Raw genomic sequence first — 19,828 nt, forward strand, 5'->3', positions numbered from 1 at the left:
AAAAATCCTTTGTTCTTTTTTTATGAATATTGGATTTTGAAAATTTCTAATTTTTAAATTAATTTTAAAATAAAAAGTTTATCTCTTGTGAAATTAAGCTTGCTAAAATTTAAATCCATTTTTTATTGGATATCCAAATAAAGGATTTGGATTTCCAAATTTTTACCGAAATCTTAGATTCCAGAACCGCTATTAATGAATTCTAATCAGTTTTAGTTGATTTTTGTTGTTCTAAGTTTTCATTTTAAAACTGTTTGCAGCCGTTAGTTATCTCAAACATGCGTAGCAATGCGATCCCAGAGGAGGGATAATTGTTCTAATAAAGGAACATCTTGCGAAGAATGTGCTGCTTTCTTTAATTATTTATGACGGTGGTTCGAATGGCTCGTTGGTGAAAGATTGTTTATAATCTGAATGAAAATAAAGCAGATTTATGGAAACATAGGATGAGAGAAGTGGATGTGCAAACATCACCATATTGGGCTTCTTATTACATTATTGTAGAAGACATCATATTTGGTTTGCTTTTGCAATATCTGGTTTTGTTCTTATTACTATTGTCTTTTTTTTCAAAGGTTTGCAGATACTGTAATGCTTGCAATCTCTTTTTCTCAAACTGTACTTATATTTGCATAAACTATTAACTATCATCTACAGCTCCAACAAATGACTAAATCTTAACAAAAGTTATCCAATAACATAAGAAATAAATGAAAGAATGAAATGTTGATATCTAAGCCTAATTCGTTGGCATCTCGAACCGGCAAATAGGACAGTAATGGCTCTGCTTCAGCCACTTTTCGATGCAATCCCCATGAAAAGTATGAGAACAAGGCATCCGAGAAGCATAAAACCCAACCTCGAGCTCCTCCAAGCATATCATGCAATCTTCTTCATCTCCATCTTCTACTCTAACCATGCTTACCATCTCCTTAACCAATGACTCTTTAGCCGGAACCATACCATAGTTACTGCTTTCAAACTCCAATGCCGATTCAGCCAAAGCTCTTCCCATCGAAACCCCGTCACTGTGAACGTAATCGTGTTCCACGACGGAAGCATGTATCACTGATCGTAAGGGCAAGACTTCACGATTAGTTCCTATGCTACGCATCCCACGTACAAAAATATCATAAACGAAGTTGTGATAAGCAAGGGAGGCCGTGTTGATTCGGAGTCTTCTAAACGTGGGAAATAGAGCTTGGTGAAACAGGTACTGGTTTTCTAGAACGTCGAGCTGGAAACGAAAGGTTTCTCGTAAGGACGTATGGTTGGTGACGGTGGAGATGTCTGCTGAGAAATCATGGTGGACGGATATGAAGACAAAGTCAATGGTTAATTCAATATTGACGAACTGGGAAGCAATATCATGAGATTGTGAGATGATGTTGTCTTCAAAAGTATGCTGGTGAAAGATATCATACACGTATGGAGTTGAAGCCATTAAGAAAAACTGCAGAAACAAGAGAGCTTTAAAGCAACCAGAATAAGTTTCAACTTGAGAAGAAAGAAAGCTTTAAGAAATCAGATTTTTTTTAAGTTTCTTGTTCTCGTAAAACTATTTTATAAGACGACAAAGGCGGTTTAAAAGTATTTGATTAGAAAGAGGAAATTAACTCCGAATTCTACTAAGAATAGGCAATCTCATTTGTTAAAGGGCTATATTATAAATATTCCAATTGTTGTAATAGAATTTATAAGCAGAATGGAGAAGTACCTATTATTATTAACTCCGATTTCCACTAAGAATTGGAAACCTATGAGCCTCTAACTAACAAATAAAAATATTTCACATGGTAGTTTTAGGAATTCGAGGATTACTCCATACATACTCCATACTATGCTATGAATTGTCGTCCCCTAAAATCAGTAGAATCTTGTTAGCTTGGACGACAGAAATTTTTGAAACTACACTTGAGCTTCAATTCCTTGGCTGCCTTTCCATTTCCCTACACTTTCTCTCTCAAAACACCTCAAACACTTGCAGCTGCAGTGCCCAACATACCCGCTGTGCTCCTTCAAACTCCCCACTATATAAGTAAAATAATTATGCTCAAATGATTACAATTAAGAATTAAACTAGAATAAAACACTGCATAAGAAAAATTCGAGAAAAACCTAATGGAACTTATTTATAGCATACACTTGTTAAGATTGAAGATCACATATTGCATTGAGAATACAGCGAATCGAATCTACATGCTCAAAGATTCAAGGTCTTTGCCTTAGATAGAAATCTCAATACCTTTTTTAAGGTTATTTGTGAAGTCAAAATAAAATTTAGTCTTTTCGCAACTAACAAAATTTTTAAAAGGATCAAAAATAAGTTGTAAATTTCAAGGGATTAATCACACTCAGAACAAAGATCGCTCATGAATAAACTTAGAACAAAGTCATGCGAACTAGTCCGGAGTCCGGACATATTCATATTCAAACCCGACACTCAGAGTGGACCACCAAACTTAAGACCTAGTAGTATCAAAGAAGCATCATTACCCTTTTTCCTAGCTGAATTATCTCCATATATAATACCCAGATCATCGTAGTAAGGAATAGTTTTAACTCTGTAAGGACGCACATCTGGGTTTACCTGTAAATAAGAAAACCCGTAAGATCCTGCAATGCAAAAAAACCCTCAAAATCATCAAATAAGTAAAGCATTGAACCTTGATATATTCATCCCAGATTTTATTCTCAGCGATCACCATTTGTCGAGTCGAATCCCAGTTAAAACCCTTCTGATTCAACAGGTTCTTAACAGCTTTGTACAGATTCCTCAGCGTTTTGTGCCGGTTTTTCAGCACATCCATCTCCTATTCGAACTTGAACCTCTCGTTGAACGATGAATTCATGTTCATCCATGCCGTTTTGCTGAAAACATGATCATCGAACCTATTACCTTTATTGAGTTGCTCCAACATGAGATCGATGAAATATCGATCCATCTCGGGTGTCCATATCGTCCTTGATCGATCGAAATTGCTCTTGGCACGGATACCCATTCTTGAACAACGTAAAAAGACGAGGCATTATCAGAATTGAAAGGCAAGAATTATGAATCAATGTAAACATTTGGGCATGAAATTAAAGAAAAAAAATTAAATTAAAAACGACCCATAAAAGAAAAGGTGAAGAAGAGAGAGAGAATGGGATTAGTTGAGTGAAAAATGTATACCTTGGATTCGAACATGGGAAAATGGAGGGGCAAGAACCTGGGTTTTCTGCAAGTGTAAGGGTAACGTTTTCCTGGACAGTGCTACGAATGCTTGGCGGCTGGAATTAGATATTAGACATAAGGAGTGGAGTATCCCAGTTTTGGAGTTATCCCACTTCTGGAGGATAAGAACGTTGATAATTTTTCTTAGATTAGTTACAGCCAAAATTACAATTGTTCTTTTACAAGCTTTAGGCATTATAAAATCTCCGATTGTTTGACTGAAAATATATTTTGGAAAATGATATTTTTTATAAAAATTAATATTATTTAGTGTTTATATAAATTTATGTATAATATTTTCTGTAATTTGGTAGATTTCTTGAAAACATTTTATAAAAATTGTTTTTAATGAAACAAACATGTATTTGAGATTTATGATAAAGAGTTTAAAAGTGATGTTAAGGTGAAATTATAGTAAAAAATGAATCTTCATGATGTTAAGGATTAAATTGTAAACTTTGTAAAATTTATAATTGAAACAAGTGAAGTGATATGCATGAAAAATTGACATGTGAACTATTAATATAATGACTTATTTGATTAAAGTGCTTATACGGTGAAAAATAAATTACATGGAAATAAGGACTAAATTGAAAATTGTAAAAAAATTTAAGTGTATATGAAAATTATGATTAAAGCGTATTGAATGTGTTATGAGATGATGAAATATGCATAAAGTATTGTAAAAATGAAATTGTGGAAAAATATGAAATTTTTATGATGACAATGACTAAATTGTTAAACTTGAGAAAATATGGGGGTGAAATAATAGATGTGGAATACATAGATTTTTTATATGTGAAACAAGATATTGAGATAAATTATGTGCTTAAAGTGTAACAAGAAAGAAAATTGATTTAATATGATGAATTAGTGAACAATAAACTTTTATGGTAAAAATAGACTAAATTGAAAAGTTATGAAAGTTTATAAGAAAATATTTGATAAGTGAAGAATGTAGTAGAGAATGTAACATTCCGGTGTTTTGATCCTATTTTAGGGTCGGACATGGGGGTGTTGGCTAAATTAGCCATATATGCCCCCTTAAAAAAAGTTATTAGCCAAATAGGTCGTATTTTTAAAAATTTAGAGAAAGAGACCGATTTTGACGAGAGAGTGTGAAAGCCTGTTCAGCTGAACCCTTTATGTACAGGTGGCAAGAAAGTGCACCCAGCCCAACACGCTTTCCGTTTAAATAATATTTTTTTTACTTTTTTAATATAATTAATATCTTTGGTTAAATGGTTAAATGTTAATGGTTTGATTCTTTTCTCACTCACATTTGTATTTTTTATTTCATTTTTTTAAGCTTTTGATTATTTTAATTAATATTTTTAACATATTAGCTCTCGTAGGTTTAATTTCTCCTATTCTAAATATATTTATAATTATTTTTAATTAATAAATATATTATTTTCAATTTTTTATTTTGAATTCATCTTTTTAATTAATATCTCTTTTATTCATAAAATCAAATAATTATTACAAATATCATTATTTTTAGTAAATATAATTTTTATATGTGTAATATTTATTTTTCAATACATATCATGAGTTTAGTAAATTTTAATATTATATATTTTGTATGTATATTTAAAATATTTCAGATAACAAAATAAGAATAACATAAAATCTTTATTCACCTCTATGTAGGTTACTATACGTCACATTCTAATACGTCAGAAAATTGTAAGTGGCAGATTATACTACACTAATCAGATAACTTTACAATTTTACGCCTTAAACTCAGATCTGCCAGACTCGGGATGTGACATTCATCCTTCTACAGTTTTGTATTATAATTAATTATAGTAATTTCATGCTAATTTCAAAATATTCACACTTTAGTCCCTAAGTTCAAATTTAACAATTTTTACTTTACAAACCAGTGTTTTTTTAAATCTAAGCTCAAAACCTATTAATTTAATATCAGAAGTTTCAATATTCAACAATGGCAATTTTTTTAAACTTTAACAATTTCGCAAATTGATATATAAGCTAACTAAATCAAACTTTCGAAACTTCAAAAACATAAAAATTAAAATAAACGAACTAAAAATTGCTTACCAAATCAAGGACTAAAGCTTGAACGTTGGTAAGGGTTTTCTTTTTCCTACATACGGCCTTTGGAAGAAAAGATGAAAGAGAATTTTTTTTCTTCTTTATATACTTAGATTAAATTTAATAAAACTTGGTCAATTAACTTAGTACTACACATCATTAAGCAAATATAAGTGGATGATGGCATCATCATCCACCATCCAACATTATAAATAGGTTCAATTGTTCAATTGATCCTTTAACTAATTAAAAATTCATAGTGATTATTTTTATCACTTTTATAATTTAGTTCTTATACTTTAATTAACTCTCCGATTGATAAAATTAAAGAACCAAAATTTAATTAAACCTTACCTCGTAAATATTAAATATAATAATGTTTACAAACTCACTCATTGGACATGGAGTTCTAGAACCATCGTTTTCGATACTACTGAAAAACAGGCCATTACAATAATAAATTTAGCCTCCAATGTTTACAAATTCTATCAGTTTGATCCTAATTCTAAAAATTCAATAAATTTAGCCCTCAACCTTACAAATTCTACCAATTTAATCTTGATTCTTAAAAATTCAAAAAAATCAAAATAAAAAATATTTAAAATTTCATTTTACTATAAAAATACATAAGAATTTATAAAAATTAAATAAATATAAATAATAACTAGAAATTTTCTTGTAAGGACTAAATTGAAATTTTTATAAACTATGATGAACTAGAAGTGAAAAATCTGTCGAACTGCTCATGTTATAATCTTCTACATCCTAGGTCTTTCCATTTCGTCATCTGGCTTATGTTCATCATGTAGCATTCAGACCAAATGACTAAATTATGTCGATACTTCCACATATTATGGGTAACATAGGAGACATCTCTTGTAATAGCCCGATTTTAGGCCTAGTCGGAATAGTGGTTTCGGGACCACAAATTCGACGAGGAAAAATTTATTTTTTATTATATTTTTATGGTCTAGAATTTCACGAAATGATTTCGTAAAAATTTTGTTCAAAAATTTCGACGTTTGGGCACTCAATTTAGCCAAAAGGACTAAATTGTAAAAAATGCAAAAGTTAAGTTCTACATCTCTATTTTTCCCCCGATGAATCTTTAGAATTACCACTGCTTAGCTTTTAATTCACCTCTGACTATTTTCCAATTAGTATGGAGGGATTAAACTTGAAATTAGATCATGAAAACTAGACAGTGTTGTTAATCGGATAAGTACAAAACACACCAAAATAACCGAAAAACACATTGTTGTAATAGCGAGTGGCTGCCATAGAAAGGGTTGATTGTATATGCATATATATCTCAATTACATCCACATAAATATATTTATATGTAAATTTTAAAGTTATAAGAATTTAATTTAAGAATTATTAATTTTAAATGTAATTATAGAAAAATTAAAATGGTTAAGATAAAAAATTTAAAAGTTGGTTTAAAATATTAAAATTTTGTACTAACCGGTGCGGGTTGTTAAGTATTGGTATTGACTGAAACACGCCAAAACACACCAAAATGACCGAAAAGCACCGAAATTTTAACCGAAACAAAACATAAACTATTTGATACCAATTTAGAACCGAAATGGTAGATACTAGCCGGTATGGTACCGACTACCAACTCCTCTACTCCCCATATCTTAGCCAGCGCATCGACACACTGGTTTCCTTAAAAGCATTCTTCATTGTGGTTTGTTGGAATTCCCGAAGAAAACAAATGGTTACTTAGAGACTTGTTCACAATATTCTTAATAAGACTAATAACATTAGTAGCATTGAGTTGAATTTCCATATTAACAATATCAAGAGATTTTGCAAGATGGAGGGCAGCCCACAACTCCAGCTCGACACTGATAGCTCTTGGAATAAGTCTCACTGAGCCCCTAACCCAATGTCCCTCATGGCCTCGTAATGAACTCTTAGCTCTATCCTTGTCCGAGTCCCCCACCGAAGAATCATCGGTATTAAGCTTGTGCCAACCAAGAAACCTACAATGGTGGAGCTTGGCTTTCGTTTAATTGGTGTGGAGAAAGCATAGAACTCTCGTCTCGTGCTTTAGCCAAAATGGTATCAACTACATTAGCAAAATGAGAATCAGCAGAAAAAAAACAACAAAATTGCGAGTTAACAAAACCTGCCACATAAAGAAACAAAAGACAAATTTGCATGGAACTTTAAGTACTTGCATCCACTTTTTAGAAGTAATATTAATAGAAATCCAATCCTTCCGGTCCAAATTCCACAATTATTATGAGGGACTGGTGGGTTATTTTCCATGGAATTTTAAGGATTATTCTAATCAAGATTGCTCAATTATCCTTTAACCAGATCATAAGCACTAGAGAGGCTAAATCGGCCATTAGGGAAGGACCTCAGGTGAGTGTATCCACCTCATTTGTGTATACGGATGCTAGACTATTAAACAGAGTTATTAACAACGGCTGAGACTGGTAAGGGACCATTGTCCCAGCCTTGCCCAACTTGTTCGAAAGTTAAAGCTCTTCACCTCGATTCAACTAGTTTTCTAATTGCCCCATACCCACACCAATTCTCATGCCAAAAACTAATGGATGGTGCCAGGAATTAAGTTGCATTACATAAATAGTTGGGGATAACAACCATGGATGGTAGCTTGTATAACCCTGAACCCTCAATTACTTATATTCAAAGCCGAATTCATATTCAAATTAAAATATAAGCTTATTTCTATATATACACATATACATCATAGCAAATATTTAGACTTTCTCGGCCATTTTCATAAGATTCTTGAAACTTTAGTCTGCCAAATTACTTGCTAACTCTGACTCTACTCACTGAATTTACATTCACTATGACACATATCTAAACCATTCCATTGAAACTAGACACAACTCGATTAAACTCACTGCTGAGGATGAAGCTTCCGTAACAGCCACTTCTTCCTCAGTTTAACATCCAATGCCATAAAAGTTTTTGCTTTTATTTCATCTTCCAGCAAGTCACATGCATCCAATATAAGGTCTTCGTCCATGTCAGGTAGTGCCTGTACTGCTCTAATCACATTCTCTATCGGAATGGGGTTGGTGTTCTCGTCATCCTTCTTCTCCGTTAAAGACGAAACCATGCTTGCCATCTCTCGGAGAGCGCTGGCCATGCCATCATCTTCGCCTCGTGATTTCTTTGTATGTGAAGAATTTAACCTGTTTTCTGGTTGGCGTTTGCACTTCGGGTTAGATCCAGTTGTGTTTGAATCCCGATGTGCTGGCTCCAGCACATCACCGATTTCATCTTCACCCGAAACAGATGTTACAGGAGACAAAGAACACTTGGTTGCTTGCCCCAGCTTCGCATCTTGAACCCCGTTTTCTGGTTCCGTACATTGAAGGGAAAAGCAATCACTTCCAGCAGGATATGGGGAATTGCATATCAAACACAGGTCTTTATAGTACGGCACCGGTCGAGTCATGAATTGTCGTGCATCCTTATGTCCCTGCATGTTAGTACATAACAGCTTTATCAAATCCCATATAATGAAACCATTATTATAATGATATGCATAAAAAGTCTCTCTATTACTTCTCAAAGGGCTTTTAATAGTATACCAAACAAATCAATGAACAAAATGAAATAAAGGCGGTATCATCTTCCTCGTAACATCGTTACCCTTAAACTGCACCACTCAAACTCTTCATTTTAATTGAGGAACCGATGTCCACCACATATTCCAATAAAAGTATGGGAAGATGACCCTTCAAATACATGAAAACTTAGATTATGACTTGTGTCACATCCATATCGACATATCAAAACAACATCGATCTAAAGAAATAAACAATGCCTTGAATTCTTGATGGTGGATATTAAGTGGCTTCCATGTAGATTATGCATGCATCAGGTATGATTTAACATAACTGAACATCTTACGGATAATATGGCCTAGACTATACGAGCATCGACAGCAGTTCAAGTATTACATGTAAATACATACCTTGATGTAGCCTTGCCATACACTATCATCAGCAATCACCATTTGACGGTCATCGTCCCAAGTAAATCCATCCAGTTGAAGAAGATTCTTTATTACATTATATTGTCTTCTTAGAGTTTTATACCGATTCTTTAGTATGTCCACGTCATAATTAAAACCGAATTTTGCATTAAATGAAGCAATCATCTCTGTCCATGCCTCCTTGCAGAATACACCATCAATCTGGTTCCATTCTGCAATTGCTCAAGCATAAGATCAATGAAAAATCGGTCCATTGGTGGTTGCCAGTACGTTCTAGTACGACTATATAGTGGGTTTGTTGTTGCATTCAGCGTCGTCTCTGTTGTGTCTTCCACTTCTTGTCGCAAAGAGATACAATCATCAACCACAACAATTTCATGAACAGCCTCCACAGTTCCTTTATTGGCACATTCTGGTTGAGCAGAAGATCCTGTTATATCGTCACCTGAGTGTGATAATGTCTTGGGCAAATTAAAGCCTGGTATCATATTATATCAGCAACATATGAAACCTTCTAACAATGAGATACACCAGACTCATGTTACCCGGACTCTTCTGTTCCTAAATATCCATGTTTAATGCCTGTGTCTGACAAATATTTGGATATAGATACGGTTTATGATCCTCCACATATATGGAAAAGCTTAGAAAATAGAGCATGCTCGTGTTATACACGTATTCATATCCAAGACTCAACCCTGAGTACGGGTAACAAAGCCCTAGACAAAGAATTAGTAGTATCAGGATAGAACTTTTACCCTGTATACCAACTATCCTATCTCGATACATAAAACAAAAATCATTAACGAAAAAACTTAGAAAAGTCGATGCATATCCGTATCTGAAACTCTAAGTTCAAAACCGGACACAGAGTTAGTCGTGTCACGGACAAAATTATAACCCTTTTTTCCAAATTACCCTATCTCCATAAATAAACACAAAGATCATTCATGAAAAAACTTAGAACAAAGTCATGTGAACTAGTCCGGAGTCCGGACATATTCATATTCAAACCCGACACTCAGAGTGGACCACCAAACTTAAGACGTAGTAGTATCAAAGAAGCATCATTACCCTTTTCCTAGCTGAATTATCTCCATATATAATACCCAGATCATCGTAGTAAGGAATAGTTTTAACTCTGTAAGGACGCACATCTGGGTTTACCTGTAAATAAGAAAACCCGTAAGATCCTGCAATGCAAAAAACCCTCAAATCATCAAATAAGTAAAGCATTGAACCTTGATATATTCATCCCAGATTTTATTTTCGGCAATCACCATTTGTCGAGTCGAATCCCAGTTAAAACCCTTCTGATTCAACAGGTTCTTAACAGCTTTGTACAGATTCCTCAGCGTTTTGTGCCGGTTTTTCAGCACATCCATCTCGTATTCGAACTTGAACCTCTCGTTGAACGATGAATTCATGTTCATCCATGCCGTTTTGCTGAAAACATGATCATCGAACCTATTACCTTTATTGAGTTGCTCCAACATGAGATCGATGAAATATCGATCCATCTCGGGTGTCCATATCGTCCTTGATCGATCCAAATTACTCTTGGCACGGATACCCATTCTTGAACAACGTAAAAAGACGAGGCATTATCAGAATTGAAAGGCAAGAATTATGAATCAATATAAACATTTGGGCATGAAATTAAAGAAAAAATTAAATTAAAAACGACCCATAAAAGAAAGGTGAAGAAGAGGGAGAGAGAGAATAGGTTTAGTTGAGTGAAAAATGTATACCTTGGATTAGACTATGGGAAAATGGAGGGGCAAGAACCTGGGTTTTCTGCAATGTACGGATAAGGTTTTCCTGGATAGTGCTGTGAATGCTTGGCGGCTGGAATTAGATAATAGACCTGGGGAGCGGAGTATCCCAATTCTTGATTTATCCCAACTTTCAATGATAAGATCGTTGATCATTTTCATAGATTAGGCCTGACAAAGAGCCCAACGTTTATCAATAAATTCAAGACGCTCCTTATGGTAATGTAGATATTAGTTTGGTCACTGAAATTTGTTTATGTCAATTTTGTTTTTCTCATTTAAAAATTTGAAAATTATAGTCTTGAATTTTTTTATAATTTTGTTAATGCAATAATTTTTTTGTTAATTGCAAATTTGTTTAATTTTATATCTAATTTATTAAATTCAGTCTGATGAATATGATTTTATTTGAATTTTAGAGTTGATTTGATAAATTTTAATTGTTAATAATTATGAATATTCATTAATTAACTTAAACTCCGAGTTAAGAACTATAAAGTTAACATTGTTACATTTAGGTATCAAAATATACGTAACTTTTGTCAATTATGTGTATTAATTAGACAAAAATAACACAAATACTACATTTGAAAAAAGTATCAAACTAATATACCGAATTAGATATTAAGCTTCCAAATTTTAAGCAGGAGAGATTCATCATGTCATTTCTCGCCACTGACTCTTCCATAAAATTCTCTCACCATTTGTCAAAAGAAAATTTGTCCACCAACTAAATTATAAACATTATTTGAGTTTATCATCCTTCCAATTACAAATGAATTACTATTTACATAATATTAATAATGATGACATAAACTGTCAATTTTCACTCGAACTTGACGATTTGACTCGATCAACCCGATTTTATCATGAGAAGTCAACAACTTGAATCAAAGAAGTAACTTGAAGTGACCTAAACTTAAATTAAGTGTTGTTTAGGCATTTTTCAAGAAGCGTCTAAACCAATAGCTAGACAATGCCAATTGGTAGTAGCATTGTCTACTTAGAAAACGGACATGTTTGAGTTGGCAATTTTTGTAACAAACATGTTTTGGTTGTGCTTCTTGCTATTACTTTGGATGACTACCAACCAATCTTTGATATCCAAACTACACATAACAACTTATCTTGGAGATTTGTTTGGATTCAGATCGAAGTAATCAACTTCTCATAATTGGTGGATCAGATTGAATCAGGATAAAATAGAAAGTATATCCTCATTATTCAAGACTTATCCTGTGATGTTTTGAAGATATTCTCTGTGCAAGCTGTCCTGCTTAATTTGAGGGAGATTAATTGTAAAGATATAATTTGTTAGCAAGTCTCATTTACTTATTTATTGTGGAGACGTGTATACGTTTTGTAGTGATAGAAAGAGCACTTCATCTTATTCACAGTGGATCGTTTATGTCAGTGCATTGAAGTGTAATAATCAAGAGTGTGGCTTGGTTAGTGTCATAAGTTTTCAAGGGAAACTTAGAGGGACATGAGTGTATAGTCTAAACAGGTGAGTGTTCAAGTTTAAAACAATTGTTGCATAAGGTACAAGATAGTGAATATTCTACCCCGAACTGCATAAATATTTCTTGTGTTATTTATTTTATGTGCCTCTCTATTAGTGCCTAAAGCAGCTGGCACAACTTTAAGCATTGCTTGTGGCACTACTTATTTTCTGCATTCAAATATCAATTTAGACTCAACAAGTAAAATCTTTTCAAAAAATTAATAAAAATAAAACCTATAAACTAATTATTATTTTATTTTATATATAATTTGTAAATGTAATTATCATTTTCTATTATTATAAATATGCATTTCGACTTCATATAATGTTGATAGTAAATTCCAAAAATAATAAATACTTAATAAAAATTGTTTTTATCTGTTTATGTTCGAGTAAAATTAATAAGTGAAGGGTGCAAAATTTCAGAATTTTTTTTTGATATATTTCAAAAATCTCAAAACTTTTGATTTTGACTTTATTTATTTAAAAAAATTGAAATTTGATTTTTATTTTAATTTATTTAAAAATTTTTAAAAAGATCTTTGATAAAATTTTAATTAATTTTTTATTAAAAAAATCTAATTGATTTTTACTTATCCCACAAAGTTTTAACTAAAATAATATTATTAACAAAAAATAAATATTGGTTTTATATATTATGGATCGATTAATTTAAATTTATAATAATTTATTTTTCTTTTTAAGTTTTTTTTTTATAATTTGTACAGCTTATAAATATGAACTTATACATTTACCTTCTAAAAATACCTTATAAATTTATTTTTTCCCCAGTCAAAATTTTTTTCTCATTTCTTTAGCATATACTTTAGAAATTGAATTCAACATTATTTTATCGAAAACCACTAATATAAGTTTATTGTTTGGTTACTAAACTTTAAAAAGTTACAATAGTTATTAAGCTATTCGAAAGTTTTCATTTAAGTCACCAGTTGTTAAATTTGTTGCTATATGGTCTTCTTCATTCACATCGCCTACACCAATTGAAAGCTCTTTCTTTTTACGTTGATTTTTATTCATGAACTACTTTGAATGTCATTTATCTACGAATCAAATTCCAAAACTTTCTTTTTCGATTTCTGATACTGATCGTTAGATCGACTTAGATTTAAGGTATATTCTTCTATTCGCCGATGAGTATTGATCCACCACAATGATCACTAAATTGTCGCTTGAAGCTTGCTAGCTGAATTTTTTAAAGAAAATGATAAGCTATACAAATAGTCACCCAACTATTAGCATACTTCTATTTTGGTCACTCCTGTTTAAAATTTTCTGTTTTAATCACTAATATTATTGAAATGTAATATTTTGGTCACTCCTATGTTAAATCAAATGTTTATAGATCCTATCAATTTGACCCTATTTCTAAAATTCAATAATTTTTGTCCTCAACCTTACACATTCTGTCAATTTAGTCTCGACTTAAAAATTCAAAAATAAAAATTTTAAATATAAGAAATTATTTAAAATTTCATTTTACAATAAAAATACATAAGAACTTATAAAAATAAATAAATAAAAATAAATACCCATTTCTCTTTTTTTTTAACATGAAAAAATCCACAAACAGGACTTAAATTAGATTCAAACTTTTCTCTCTCTCTTTTTAGTTTTATATTATAATATATTTGGCCTTATTCCTTAGTCTTCGCCAAATTTTCTTAGCGTTGGGCACAACCTTTGCGCACAACCAACGACACTAATAACTCTTACTCTGTACTCTTTCATTTTCACATCATTCATCATTGTGCCATCAAACTAGGAATTGGTTGTAGAGCTGCCAAGATAGCCCTCCACTTATAACCTATTATGTAACACCCCGAAAATACCAGTGTGGTAAAATTCTGGATTAAGTAAATTATTGTTAAATGAACCACATTAGTAGAGTTGAATTAGCTTTCGAGGAGTTAGTAAATCATAACTAGAAAATTTATTGTAAGGACTAAATTGAAATTTTTATAAATATGATGGTCTAGAAGGGAAAATTTTCCAATCAGTATGGAGGGATTAAACTTGAAATTAGTCCATGAAAACTACATAGCTTTGTTAATCGGATAAGTACAATTTTTTTTTCATGATCAAGGAAATTGTAAGTTGGAAATGTGGCTTTTAAGATTTAATGGATGATGACTAAGGTGTTAACTTAATAAAAGCTAACTTTAATCCTCATGCATGCTTCCTTTAACTAGAGATTAAAGGAGAAAATGAAGGTTAGTTTCATTGCTAATGTTTGGCTATCGAAAAGAGAATAAGCTAGTGTCATAGGGCTAAAACTTTAGTCTCGCAATCTGTGCTGTTTTAGGCGACTTCTTCGCTTTAAATGTGCCTAAGTCAGTCTATCTCTCGAAGATGAAAATTTCATCAAAATTCTCTAGGCATTGAAAAATATAGCGAAAGCAATTCGAAACGAAAAAGCAACAAAAGAGTTGTAAAGCCACAAGAAGCAATGCACATTAACTGTTTAAGTAAATGCTCTCAATATATTCTTAACTCAAGAATAACTGAATACAAATAAAGGGGGAGGCTTCTATTTATAGTTGAGCTCCCTCGAAACCAATAGTATGGATTAAGTTACATCAACGGTCAAGATTAGAGCTGACCTACAATTGAGAGTCCTAAGGGATTTAAAGTCTATACTGTACAAGCCCAATAATGCCCGGGCCCAAGCAAACAAATATGCCCGGGCCCAAAACCCAAATTAACCTAGCCCAAACATTAACCCAAAACCTAGCCCACACAAAACAAAATAACAGAAACCCTAGGAGCCTATTCGCTTCAGCACCGCCGCCGCTCACCCTCACACGCCGCCACGAATCTCGCACCACGACCCTCCCCAGCATGCGCGCACTCCCCATTAGCCTCTAAACCTGCGAAAAAGGAGGTATACAGCGCAGCAATAGCAACAAAAGCAACAATATCGTTGGGGAAATATTTTTATATTTATTTATTATTTTTTCTTTCGGCTATAAAAAGGGATCGTTATCAAATCTGTAAAGGGAAAAAGGGTTGTAAAAAACACTGAATACAAAAATAAAGAATCAAAAGCAATTTTTGGAAGTTGATTCGTTTTTCTTTTCTTGGAGATTTTCTTCTCATTATTTCTATTTCGTTTCATATTTTTTATTTTTTTCTGATATTTTAAAAAAAAGAATAAAGAAGGAAAAGGGCGCTTACCTGGGTTCGGGCGTTGGTTTCGAGGGCCGTACGCGGTGGCTCCACGGCGGCGGCGGCATGAAGGGGCTGGGGTTGAACACTAGCAGAGATTCAGCCCCTCCCTTTTTCCCCTTTGCTGTTTTAAAGAAAAAGAAAAAATGAAATAGATTTGTTGTTTAGAAAGAAAATTTTGGTTTTAGTAGTAAAGACACAACGGCGCCGTTTTAGCCAGGTGTGACCCGCGCGGTGACCCGACCCGGGGGGAGGATCCGTGCGTCTCCACCCTAAATGGGGAAATTGCGCAGATAGCCCTCCCCCTTTTGCGACATGTTTTAATCAAGTTTTTTTTCCTTTAAATTTGGCCCTTAAATTCTATTTATTTTTCAATTTGATCCTTCACCGATTTTTTTTCCTATATATTATTTGACATTGGATTATCATTACCATATTTTTTTTTACTATCATTATTACGGTTATATTTCTGTTCCTATACATACGCATGCTTTCTATATATATATATATATATATATATATCTTCTAAGCTTTTTACGCATATATTGTATATATACATACTCTTTCTATTTTTATTTTTTACTTTCCTAATTTTTTTTATATATACTTTATACTTTATATATACATATATGTTTTATAACATGTGCATGCTTTTAATATATTTATGTACCCGTTTTTTTATAAAAATCATTGTAAATATTTTATTATTTTACATATTCTATTATTTTATATATATTGCACCTATATATATATTTTATATTCTTAACTTGTCGCAAACATTTTTTTGATTGTTCTATATTCCTTATTTTATACATATTATACATATATATGTATTTGAATATATATGTGTGCAAATTTTCATGATTTACCTATGTATATATAAACTTATACATTTTATTTTGTAAATACATGCACATTTATAATTTAAATTAAAGTATGTGTTTCATGTTGTATATTAACATTTTATCTTGCTTTTAAAGAAAATATATGTTTTCATTAAAGCATGAAAATCATCATATTTTATGGATTTTCAAAATATTTGGCATTCGTGATTCTCGAGAAAAATCGTGTCCTAACTTACTGGATTGCGTTTATTTTTCAACGAATTTAGAAAGCTAAATATTTGTTTTGCAATAAATCTGCAAATTTCAAATAAAAGCTTATTCTCGGGAATTCAAAAATGTTGGGTCCTAACTTACTGGTCATGACATTTTCTTCTCGAAATAAGAATTTTCGAAAGCAAAAGACAATATTCGGGTATTTTGAGGATTTAAAAACATTGTGCCCTAACTCACTGGGTGTGGTGTTTTATTTCTTTGAAATAAGAATGTCTTATCATTTTAATTCATTCATGAAATAAAAAGCTTCCTTTTAAAATCTTTTCAAGTTTTCGACACCAAGGCATAATAAAATCATTTGGTACCAATTTTGGGCGTTACGAGGGTGCTAATCCTTCCTCGTGCGTAACTGACTCCGAACCTGTTTTCTCAAATTTCGCAGACCAAAATTATTTTTAAGGTGCGCCGATCACACCTTAATAAAGGATCGGTGGCGACTCTAATTTTTGTTTTTTTAGTCGACAACTAAAATTTTTGTTTCAAAAAACGGTTTCGACATATATAATATTATCCCTTTAGGATTTACATTGGTACTCTAGTTTGACTGGAGTGTTTCACTAGGCCACCAAAATTTCAAGTAGATGAGCTTCTATATGGATTCCACAAGTTCGGCCAATTCATGTGGGTGAAATGAACCTTATTTATAAGTTGACCTCGATGGGGTGTTCTATGCGCAATAGTCCAGGCTTGATCTGCGCCGTGACACTAGTAGGTGCTAGGTGTTCTTGTGGAATAAAGTGGGGTGATTACTAAGGTGCTTGCTTAAGCAATTAGCCTTTACATGTTATTCTTTCATTCACTTAACCGGTCATGAAGGAAGCTAAAGATTGACACAAAAATTGCCATTCGGTGGGGAAGAAGAAAAGTTTAGCTACAAGTTTCCATGCTCGAACAAGGTTGTAGAAGAAAAGGAGCTTAGTCGATGGTGAGTTTCTAGCTTATTTATGCTTTTAACTGATGTTTCAAGTTAGACTTTAATAAGATTTTTGTTTTACCCAATTAACCAAAGTCATAATTAAAGAAGAAAAGAGAGAAGCCAAGCTAGCTTGAATCTTGGTTAGTCTTGGCCTCAATATTAAAGTGAAAAGTAGTTTGGGTTTCATTGCATCCATCTTTAATTCTTGAATTTTCTTTGTACCATTCTTGTGATAAGTGGCAATTTGTTTATGGATATGTTTGTTTGATTTAAAGCTCAAGACTTAGGTGAGGGCACCTCCAACGAAGGAAGGCCAAGCCTGTGGATTAGTAGCTTGGTGAGGTTGAATTTTGATGTTTTACTACAGTTTGAAAGGTGTGCTCCAATTCTAAGTAATCATTATAAATTAAACAGATCATAATTATGAGTTAAATTTAACTATAAAAAGTTAAATTTAAATTTTGTCATACTAATGATATGGATTAAAGGAATTGTAATGTGTTGATTTATTGGATATTATGATTACATTAATGAAACATTATATATGATCTTAGATGAACCAATATAATATGTATTATTAGAAATCTTATTTGTGTTATCGAAATCATTGTATATGAATATGAATATGAATATTGATATAATTGATCTATCGATAATGATATGTTTTATTATATACTTGACTGTGACAATGGTTGAATTGTATCGAAGAATTGAATTACATGGCCCTTGTAGACTCATGATATTGTAATCACTGAATTTTGTCCGGGAATAATTTGTGTTTAAATTTTTTTAAAATTTGATTTTGATCACTGAACTTTTCTAAATTTTCATTTTGACCCCTATTTTTTTCAAATTACATTTCACCCGTAAAATTTTTTAACTACATTTTTACCCTAACTTTCTCAAATTACATTTTTAACCCCTAACTTTCTAAATTATGTTTTGGCTCCAAACTTTTCCTGTGTTTGCAGTTTAGTCTTCTGGCAGCAACTTGCACACCTACCCCTGATTTCCGGCCACCGGCCTAGGCATGGCCTCCCTCTCTCCTAGCCACCTGCTCCCTGCAAAAGAAGAAAAATCATCTATAAAGGGTTTTTAACCCAAAAATGAAAACCCCAACAAAAAATTTCAAGAAAAAATCAAAAGAGAGAGCATTTCCGGAAAAAAGAGAAGAAAATAGGGGGAAAGAGAAAGGAGAAGGAGAAAGGGGAGTTCTGGCGGTGGAGGAAGCACGGAGCAGCAGTGCGGCGAGAAGAAGGCGGCGGCGCGGCAAGCGCAAGAGAGGAAGAAGAAGAAGAAGAAAGAAAAAAAGAAAAATTATTATAGCGGGTCACCCGACCCGACTGACCGACCACGTCCGACCCGTAACCGCGACCGACCCGTATTGCAGCAGGCCATTTAAAAAAACAAATAAGCAAAAAGAACAGCAGAAAAAAAAGAAGAACAGTCCCAAGCAAAGCCCACGCACCAGCCCAGAGCCATGCCGTGCGCAGGTAGCAACAGCAGCAGCAGGAGTACAGGCCTAGCAGGCCGGCCCAATAGGCCAAAAAGGAAAGAGGAAAAGGAAAAGAAAAAAGAAAAAAAGGCTCCAATTTGTGTTACCGTTCGGCGAAACTCGTATTCGAGAATTTTTCAGTATTTCGTTTTTTTAATTTTTTTTATGCTCGTATTTTTCGTTTTAATATTATTAGTATTTTATGCATTTTATATTTTGGCATTTTATTTTTTATTTAATTTAAATTATTTTTTTAATTTTATTTTAAATACTTTTAATAAATAAGGCAACGAATCGATTTAACTGAACTCGTTGACTTCATCGCTATGTTGGGTGAATATCACCGGTTCGCGTTAAAATGATACACCCTTTTAAAAATAAAAATATTCAAAAGTCTCATATTTTCAATAAAAAATTATATTTTTCAAATTTTTTGTGTTTAAATTTTTTCGTGTTTCAAAAAATATTGTGTTTTCAAAATAAGACAGAATCGTTTGACACTATTCTTGTTTCATTGCTATGTTGAGTGAAATCATGGTTCGTGTTAAATCCGATAGTG

At 32.5% G+C, this 19,828-nt stretch overlaps 1 protein-coding gene and 1 pseudogene across 4 annotated transcripts; both read right to left on the reverse strand.

Moving 5' to 3' along the window:
* Positions 1-239: 239 nt before the first annotated feature.
* On the reverse strand, positions 240-3,371 carry LOC107917252 (E3 ubiquitin-protein ligase RING1-like). 4 transcript variants are annotated; one of them, XR_005917389.1, is made up of 5 exons: positions 3,176-3,370; positions 2,667-3,003; positions 2,497-2,590; positions 1,833-2,030; positions 391-1,453 (listed from the first exon to the last, which is right to left on the reverse strand). XR_005917389.1 is itself a non-coding variant. In XM_041099613.1 (4 exons), the coding sequence occupies exons 3-4, from the start codon at positions 2,578-2,580 to the stop codon at positions 740-742; spliced, it is 798 nt and encodes a 265-aa protein (XP_040955547.1). In that variant the 5' UTR covers positions 2,581-2,590; positions 2,667-3,003; positions 3,176-3,371; the 3' UTR covers positions 240-739. The 4 variants fall into 4 exon arrangements, 3 of the variants coding, with proteins under 3 accessions (XP_040955547.1, XP_040955548.1, XP_016702121.2); XM_041099613.1 differs by lacking the exon at positions 1,833-2,030 and having other exon boundaries at positions 240-1,453; positions 3,176-3,371; XM_041099614.1 differs by having other exon boundaries at positions 240-2,030; positions 3,176-3,371.
* A 4,594-nt stretch (positions 3,372-7,965) lies between these two features.
* On the reverse strand, positions 7,966-11,152 carry LOC121220218 (L10-interacting MYB domain-containing protein-like; annotated as a pseudogene).
* Between the last annotated feature and the right edge of the window lie 8,676 nt (positions 11,153-19,828).

The sequence above is a fragment of the Gossypium hirsutum genome, chromosome D08 (assembly GCF_007990345.1).
Source record: "Gossypium hirsutum isolate 1008001.06 chromosome D08, Gossypium_hirsutum_v2.1, whole genome shotgun sequence".
Classification (NCBI taxonomy): domain Eukaryota; kingdom Viridiplantae; phylum Streptophyta; class Magnoliopsida; order Malvales; family Malvaceae; genus Gossypium; species Gossypium hirsutum.

Excerpts from the sequence above, each read along its gene's own strand:
- LOC107917252 (XM_041099613.1), bottom strand. The coding sequence starts at position 2,580 with ATGTGCGTCCTTACAGAGTTAAAACTATTCCTTACTACGATGATCTGG. Across the intron at positions 1,454-2,496 it reads TAATTCAGCTAGGAAAAAGG|TTTTTCTTAATGGCTTCAAC; the intron begins GTAATGATGCTT and ends TTGTTTCTGCAG.